This window comes from Myxocyprinus asiaticus, chromosome 32, assembly GCF_019703515.2.
Source record: "Myxocyprinus asiaticus isolate MX2 ecotype Aquarium Trade chromosome 32, UBuf_Myxa_2, whole genome shotgun sequence".
Classification (NCBI taxonomy): domain Eukaryota; kingdom Metazoa; phylum Chordata; class Actinopteri; order Cypriniformes; family Catostomidae; genus Myxocyprinus; species Myxocyprinus asiaticus.
In genome coordinates this window covers 28,638,779-28,646,939 of record NC_059375.1, presented here as the reverse complement: position 1 = coordinate 28,646,939, position 8,161 = coordinate 28,638,779, and the positions used below count along the sequence as shown (strand labels likewise).

At 39.0% G+C, this 8,161-nt stretch overlaps 1 protein-coding gene across 3 annotated transcripts in view; it reads right to left on the bottom strand.

The window, feature by feature from the left end:
- Nucleotides 1–744: 744 nt before the first annotated feature.
- Nucleotides 745–8,161, bottom strand: part of LOC127422933 (TANK-binding kinase 1-binding protein 1-like) — a 71,046-nt gene continuing 63,629 nt past the window's right edge. For 2 of the 3 annotated variants that reach the window (XM_051666798.1, XM_051666799.1), the window contains exons 9-10: nucleotides 5,663–6,456; nucleotides 745–3,927 (exon numbers count right to left, since the gene is read on the bottom strand). In XM_051666798.1, the coding sequence (XP_051522758.1) occupies nucleotides 3,796–3,927; nucleotides 5,663–6,456 (926 nt within the window). In that variant the 3' untranslated portion in view covers nucleotides 745–3,795. Of the gene's footprint in view, nucleotides 3,928–5,232; nucleotides 5,267–5,662; nucleotides 6,457–8,161 lie in introns of all 3 variants that reach the window. The other variant, XM_051666800.1, reaches the window with a different exon arrangement.

Genomic DNA, 8,161 nt, shown 5'->3' with positions numbered 1-8,161 from the left:
ACACATACTGAAATGTTTTAGGTAAGGGCATGTGTCCATGCAAGCATGTGTTTGTTTGCATATGTGTGTTTATGTGACAATGTAAAGAAATAAAAGGAGAAAGAGAAGAAAAGAAATTGAGAGAAAGAGATAAAGAGGTGGAGAGAATAGGAGAAAGAAGAGAGAGAAAGAAAGTATTGAGCACTTGACGGAGAGCATGTGGTTTTGAGCGGATGGGCGGTTCATCCTGTGAACTTCAGAGAAGTGCTTCTCTCACTGAGTGTGTGTATGCATGTGGCAGAGAAATGACACAAAGAGTTGGAAGTGGGGTGGGGGAATTAAAGGAAAACATACGAGATGTATTTTTAAACAATACTTGAATAAAACATTCTCTGTGATTACTATAAATTCAATGAATGAAAACAGCATGATGGATTTTGATGCAAAACAAAAACATGATTTCTCAGGTCTTTGACATTAGAGATCCTAAAATATACTTTTGGTCATAAATTCACATGAGAAAAATCTAAATGTCCATTCATATGCTGTATAATTTAAGACATTGAGATGCAGGGATTTGGATTTGAAATATGACAAAATGTATCTTTTACTATTTTGTTTAGCAATGCATTATCAACCGTGTAGGTAGTAATAGCAATACCAAAAGTAATACCATTCCTCAGTCACGAGAGAATTGTGATAATTCTTGAAAAGACTGAAGCATGAAGAACAATGTAAAGGAAAACACATGACATTAAATCGGTGCATGTTCCATTTTATTTCACATAGTATTTACATAAGAAATATTTTGACACAATATGCATTCATTTTCAGTGTTTATTGTTCCCATTTTCTTTGAAATACCTTAATGCTATCACAAAATATCTCTACCCCTCATTAGTGTCCTCGTAGCTCTTTAGTAGATTTGGCGAGTTATCACTTTGTCCCTGTGGAGGTTAATCGTGTATGGTCAAGGAGCCATATTCACAAAGTTTTATCCCCTGAGTTATTTAAGAATATCACAAAAAAGTCACACCAAACAACAGGGCAAAAGAGAGACCATATATTTTGAGCATTCAAAAAAGTATTCAGTTTGCTATTTTGCCATTGTAGGAGAAAAACATTGTCTTGAGGAACAAGAAAACAGCAGTAGCTCTTTAAATAACTCCTGAGTGAACTCTTTGTGAATAATGGCTGAAGTTTTCCTTTGCTTCTACTCTGCAAGTTTGTGAACAAGGGTACTAGATAAATTAGCTATGGAAAGATGTTTTGCACGCTAGTAAACGATTTTGCAGAAATGTATTTTCTTTACACTTCAGCTGCAACTTTCCGCATCTGCACACATGGTCAAAGGTTTTCCACGTTTTCCAATTGCACCATATTTCGATACAATATGCTTATGTGGTGCTTGGTCATCATCTGAAAGATATGAATAAAACAAGCAAGCTGTCTTTGGTTGATTCGATTGTATTTCATTTTATCCACATATTCTCACTTGTTTTTAGTCCTTCATTGTGTAGTTAATGGTGACATCATAGATGATTCATATTTACAACAGCTGGCCAGTCTATTTATCGAATCCAGTATTTTCCATTAGAAAATGAGCAGGTACCATGTGTAATTAGACAACAAATTGGATAAAACCTCTTCCTAACTATTTGATAGACAGCATAGCTTCTCATTTTGCTCTTGCCATATTTAGCCTGGTCATTTCGCACATGTGAACCAGTGGTGACTTTTTAGTGCTGCTTTCCCATTTTAAATCCTCTGTATTTGGGTTATTAGCAAATCCAGTGCCCTTGACATCATGAAGTCTACAGATCAGGAAAAGGAGCAAATAAGCAGACATTTTAACACTAAAATTAGCTAATAAAACACTGAACTGTTTTTTTGTAGGGTGGCTTTAACGTTTGGATCCCAGCGATACAAAATCATTTTAATTAGCAGTTTCAATGGTTTTCTTTAGATCTTCAGCAATCCAGCTGCTGTTATTCCAGCTTGCAAAATGCATATCTATATATTATATAGCTGAATTTACAGGTTAAAACATGTAACTGTCATTAAATACAGGTATACATTTACAATACATACATTAAAAAAGCTTTAACTGCTAGAATTTTATTGAGCTCTGTGATGTGATCAAAAGAAAAAATATATTAGTTTGTCAAAACATTTTTTTCAGAAGTAGGCTAAGCACATAAACTGGTTGATCAAACAAGGAATTTAACTGGAAATGGCATACCAATTTCGTATGCCATACTGAGAGCACTGCGCATAGAAAGCATTTTGTTCTATGCTCAGTAAACAGATTGTCCAAGTTTACTATGGAAATCACAGTTGGACTGTCTTGAGAAACAACACAGTAACTGGTGTTTTGTCAATGGTTGGCTAAAATCTGCACAGAGCTGCAAGCATTATGTATATTATGACAGTAAATTCTTTAAGAATATGTATAAGAAAAATCTCCCCTCTTTGTACAGCCAAACACCCCGGAAGACAAAAAAAAATAGAAGTGATCTTGAGTTTACACATGATTTCAAATAATCTAGTTAAAGGGAAGTCTTACCAAACTAAGATATACTCACTGAGCACATTATTAGGAACACTATGGCCCTAATAAAGTTCCCGATGTGGTTTTCTGCTGTTGTAGTCCATCCTCCTCAAGGTTCGACATGTTGTGCATTCTGAGATGCTATTCTGCTCACTACAATTGTACAGAGTGGCTATCTGAGTTACCGTAGTCTTTCTGTCAGCTCGAACCAGTCTGGCCATTCTTTGTTGACCTCTCTCATCAACAAGGAGTTTCTGTCTGCAGAACTGCCGCTTACTGGATGTTTTTTGTTTTTGGCACCATTCTGAGTAAACTCTAGAAACTGTTGTGCGTGAAAATCCCAGGAGATCAGCAGTTACAAAAATACTCAGACCAGCCCATCTGGCATCAACAATCATGCCACGGTAGAAATCACTGAGATCACATTTTTTTCCCCATTCTGATGGTTGATGTGAACATTATCTGAAGCTCCTGACCCGTATCTGAATGATTTTATTCATTGCACTGCTGCCACATGATGGCTGATTAGATAATAGCATGAATAAGTAGGTGTACAGGTGTTCCTAATAAAATACTCATTGAGTGTATGTTTAAGGGCATGACCTTGGAGTATTAAAAAATACATTATATCTATAAGGTTTTGCTTTTTTACCTCAGTGTTAGTAATATTGGTAAAGGTAAACTGGATATTAAGCTTATGTAAAGTGCTGAAATTCAAATGATATTTACCTCAAAATGCAACCACTGGCCATGTGTCTCATTATTTCACACTCATGTCTCATCCTGCATAGCACCTCATAAATACAGTTAGCTAGAACAGTTACTCATTTCTCCTAATGGTTACAAAGCACATTGAGTGGCAATGCCACAGTGTAAATAAAGCAAAGGATCATGGGAACTGTAGTTAAAAGCACAAATGAGTACCTTAATACTGCAATGTGCATTGCCCTTTGCCTCACTTGGAGTTTGATTTACTGTGAGCCAAAATATATATGTAAATACATTTACTAAAAGGAAACCTGATGGAGATATTTCATGGATGCCTATTAACCTTTCATGGCCTCTCTTTGGGATTCATGATATACTGTATCTGTTATATTTAGTTGTGTATTTTATCACTGATTTCTGTTTCACTTTTATCGACTCTGAGACCGGCCACAGGTGGATCGCCTACATTCTCTCTAAAGGCACCCAGCTATAAATAGTGGGAGCTGTGAATGAATGTTACTGTGCAACAACAGAAGGTCATGTCATTGCTGTGGGTGTCAGATCTTGCTGTTCTCCAGGTGCGAGTCAATGTGCTTGATCAAGGCATCATCCGGGTAACCAACAGGGAAGATTAGCTGACACAGTGGGCAGCTCCTGATGTCTCCCTCCTCTTCTGTCTCCATCCACAGCTGCAAAGGGTACACTGTTACTTTTGACAGCCATTATGATTAAAATCCATTGCTTAACTGATACGATCTTTACAGTCAATGTAAATCCCCATTCGCAACCCATTTTTCTTGTATAAAGTTACATATTTTTGAACAAAACAGCATATTCAATAAGAAAAAATGTAGGGAGGCACTTGATTTTATATTATGGGAATGGATTTGATCGTGAAAAGTAGGCGTTCCACACCATAAAGGAGCCAGACCTGAATGTGAGTTTGCTAAAACAATGCTTAAATAGCTTTCTGGCTATTATTCAATATTATTCAATTATTTCAATTATTCTAAGTGACATAAGTGGAAATGAAAGATGTTTCAGAGGAAGAATAAGTTATTACATTTTTATAAAACAATTCAAAGACAGTTTGGTTTTTATATGGATTAACATTGTGACGATGAGGGTGCACGTCCGGCGCTGAATCAGCTGATCAGTGGGAGAGCGAGATAAAGGGGAGCCGGCGACACCAGTTCGAGAGAGAGACGCACGCGGCTGTGCTGCATGTGTGTGTGTGTGTTTATGTTTGGTTTATGTTGAGATTCTCATTAAACTTTATGTTGACTGTTCAGCTGGTTCCTGCCTCCTCCTTGCCCATCCTTTAACTGTTACAGTGGTGCCGAAACCCAAAAGGGAGGAGGGTGCGCTGTCGCGGAGTCCTCGCCGCTACCTTGTTCTGGAACTTGCTGCAACAGGAGGGTGATGCCGCCACAACCCCGGACCCCGTGACCACCCCGCCCCAGGTTCCCAGGAGGCCCCTCCAGCGATGGTCCGCCGAGAAGGGGAGGAGCAAGCTGTTGTCTGCCAGAGGGCGGAGGAGCGGTTGAGGACCGGGCGATAGCGTGTCCAGGAACCTGTGAGCAAGTCTCTCTCTCTCTCTCTCTCTCTCTCTCTCTCTCTCCGTGTGTCTCCCGCTCACCCTTTCCCCACACCTCCCCTCGTCTCTCCCCCAGGTTCCCAGGAGGAGGGGTGGACCATCAGTTGACGGAACCACTGGAAGGGCAGCGTCTCCCCTCCAGAGATGGGGGGAAGAGTAGGTCAGTCTGGTGGTGTCCCGGCCTGACTCAGGCAGGGGAGGAGTTTGACAAGGAGGAGGGCATGACCGGGCCGTGAGGGTGCACGTGAGGGAGCCGGAGATGACAGTTAGAGAGAGAGAGAGACGCATGCGGCCGTGCTGCATGTGTGTGTGTGTGTGTGTGTGTGTGTGTTTGTTTATGTTTGTTTTATGTTGAGTTTTGCACTAAGGTTCCCGCCTCCTCCTTGCCCATCTTTACCTGTTACAGTGGCTCCTCCTTGCCCGACCTTTATCTGTTACAAACATGAACTCATTAATCATTCACAATAAAACCAGGAACATTCATTAAGAAAGCAAATAGAGTAAAAAAAAGTCAGTAATTTAACAACGCCTAATCACTCGTTAAATCACTTACAGATCACTGTACAAGTCATTTGTACAGTTTATCCATAGTTCATTCTTTCTTCAGTGGAATACAAAAGGAAATGTTTGACAGAATGTTAATCTCAGTCACCATTCACTTTCATTGCATCTTTTTTGCATACAATGTATGTGAATGGTGACTGAGGCTGTGATATTTTACCTAACATCTCCTTTTGTATTCCACAGAAGAAAAAATGTCATACAGGTTTGAAACAATGAGGGTGTGAAAAAATGACAATGATATCTAAATGTAATTTGCTACTCACGTTGATGGACGGCCAAGACTGGGCATGCTCTGCATGCAGGTATCCAGGTGGGTGGCAGCTTAGGGTGCTGGGGCGGGGCGGAATGGGGAAGGCAGTACAAGAGGTGGGGCCTCTGCTGCTTGATGAGGGGTTCGACACCCCCAGTGTTTGCGGAGGACTGATGGGATGAGGGCAGGACCACTCCTCCTCATCCTCTGAGGACTGTGGAGGCTGCGGGGATGAATGCAGTGGGGCTGGGCTGGGCTGAGGCTCAAAATGCAGGTGGGACACATCAGAGTGGTGGAATGACAGCTCCCTGGTCAGCCGTGGAGATTCAGCCAAACCCCCGTCTCCTCCCACCCCTTGCATACCTGCCTGAGAGCCCTGTCTTTGAACTTTCATATGCTGGCTTCCCCCGTGCTGCTGTTGTTGCTGCTGCTGTTGTTGCTGTTGTTTGTAGTAGCTGTCCACATATGGACGAGGTTTTGGCAGGGTGGACACCGGGTCTAGTGTGAACCGCGGTGGACGCTGATAAGCCGACGGATCAGCTACTTCTGAGTAACTGCGCCTGCCCTGGAAACTTGCCCTCAGGTGGTGGGATGTGGGCCTGCTGGAATAGGATGCAGGGCCATTGCTTAACTCAGGCAGAGGTGAGCGCCGATGCATGTCAGGGGAGAGACGCTGCAGCACAGGGGAACGGCGCTGGGGCACAGGGGAGTGACGCTGTTGGATTGGGGAATGACGCTGTTGGATTGGGGAGTGGCGCTGGGGAACGGGAGAATGCCTCTGGTGAGGGACAGGAGAGTGACGCTGAACTACAAGAAGAATCAGAATCAGAATCAGAATGAGCTTTATTGCCAAGTATGCTTACACATACAAGAAATTTGTCTTGGTGACAGGAGCTTCCAGTACACAACAATACAAAACAGCAACAAGACTTTTAAAAAATATAAAAAATTGAATATAAAATAAATAAATATTGAAAATAAAGTATATATAGAATACACAATAGACAATATATATATATATATATATATATATATATATATATATACGCACAAACACACATACATACACATACATATACATATACGCTACCGTTCAAAAGTTTAGGGTCACTTACTCATTCTTTATTTATTTTAAATTTTTTTCACATTTTAGAATAACAGTAAAGTCATCACAACTATGGAATAATAGAAATGGAAATATGGGAAGTATGTTGTGACTAAAAAAATCTAAAATATATCAAAACTGTGTTATATTTTAGCATCTTCAAAGTGGCCACACTTTGCCTAGATTTTGCAGAAATGTACTCTTGGCATTTTCTCAACCAACTTCTTCAGGTATCACGCTGGGATTCTTTTAAACAGTATTGAAGGAGTTCCCATCAATGTTGGGCACTTAGTGGCTGCTTTTCTTAATTATTCGGCCAAGTCATCAATTTCAAAAACTTTTTTTTTTTAAATACAATTTTAGTTTTGTATTTAAATAAATGAATATGGTGGCACAATTATATTTTTGTCAACAAAACTAATTTCAAACATTTAAGCATACACCTTTAGATCAAAAGATTTTTAAGATCATGAGAAACATTTCAGTCAAGTGACCCCAAACTTTTGAACGGTAGTGTATATGTATACACATACATAGTGCAAATCTAAATACAAATCGGTTATATACAGTGCAAGGGAATGTAATGGCAGAAGAGGTATGGTATGTTGGATAAATATAAATAGACTAAGCTGTGTATTGCACATTAATTATTGCTCAATGCGGCAGTTTTAACTGTTCATGAGATGGATAGCCTGAGGGAAAAAACTATTCCTGTGCCTGACGGTTCTGGTGCTCAGAGCTCTGAAGCGTCGGCCACAAGGCAACAGTTCAAAAAGGTAGTGTGAGTGAGTGGGGTCCAGAAGAAGGGCACAGAAAATAGAAAAAATGTCCAAGAATGACAAAATGAAAATTTGGTGTAAACATCTGTGTAAATTGCGAAATATAAGCCATCATTATTTCTACTTTTATTATATTCTGTTATTATTTATATATTTATATTATTAATTTTATTATTCATATTATTATTTTATTTTCTATATCTATTTCTAGATATTTTAATTACATTCAATAACATTTTATGATTTTTTCTACTTTTATTTTATTATTATTTATATATTTATTTGATGGTTTAATTATTATTTTATTTTCTATTACATTTTAATGTATTATTTTAAATTGCATGTACACTGTTTTATTTATATATATATTTCATGTTTTTTATTCATATATACAGTATATACACACACAGTATACAATCTAAGATATTATATAATATGTCAATATCAAGTGTCACAAGAAGTTCATTTTAAGGGTCAGATCAGGTAGAAATTGCTATTTGGAGTAAACCTGCACATTTTCCCTTTTTACAGTGCATATGTGTGTACATTTGTGTGTATACAGTATATAATGTTACCAATGATTTAAGCTTCTTCACCATGCCGACGAAGCTAATTTAACCTAAAATCT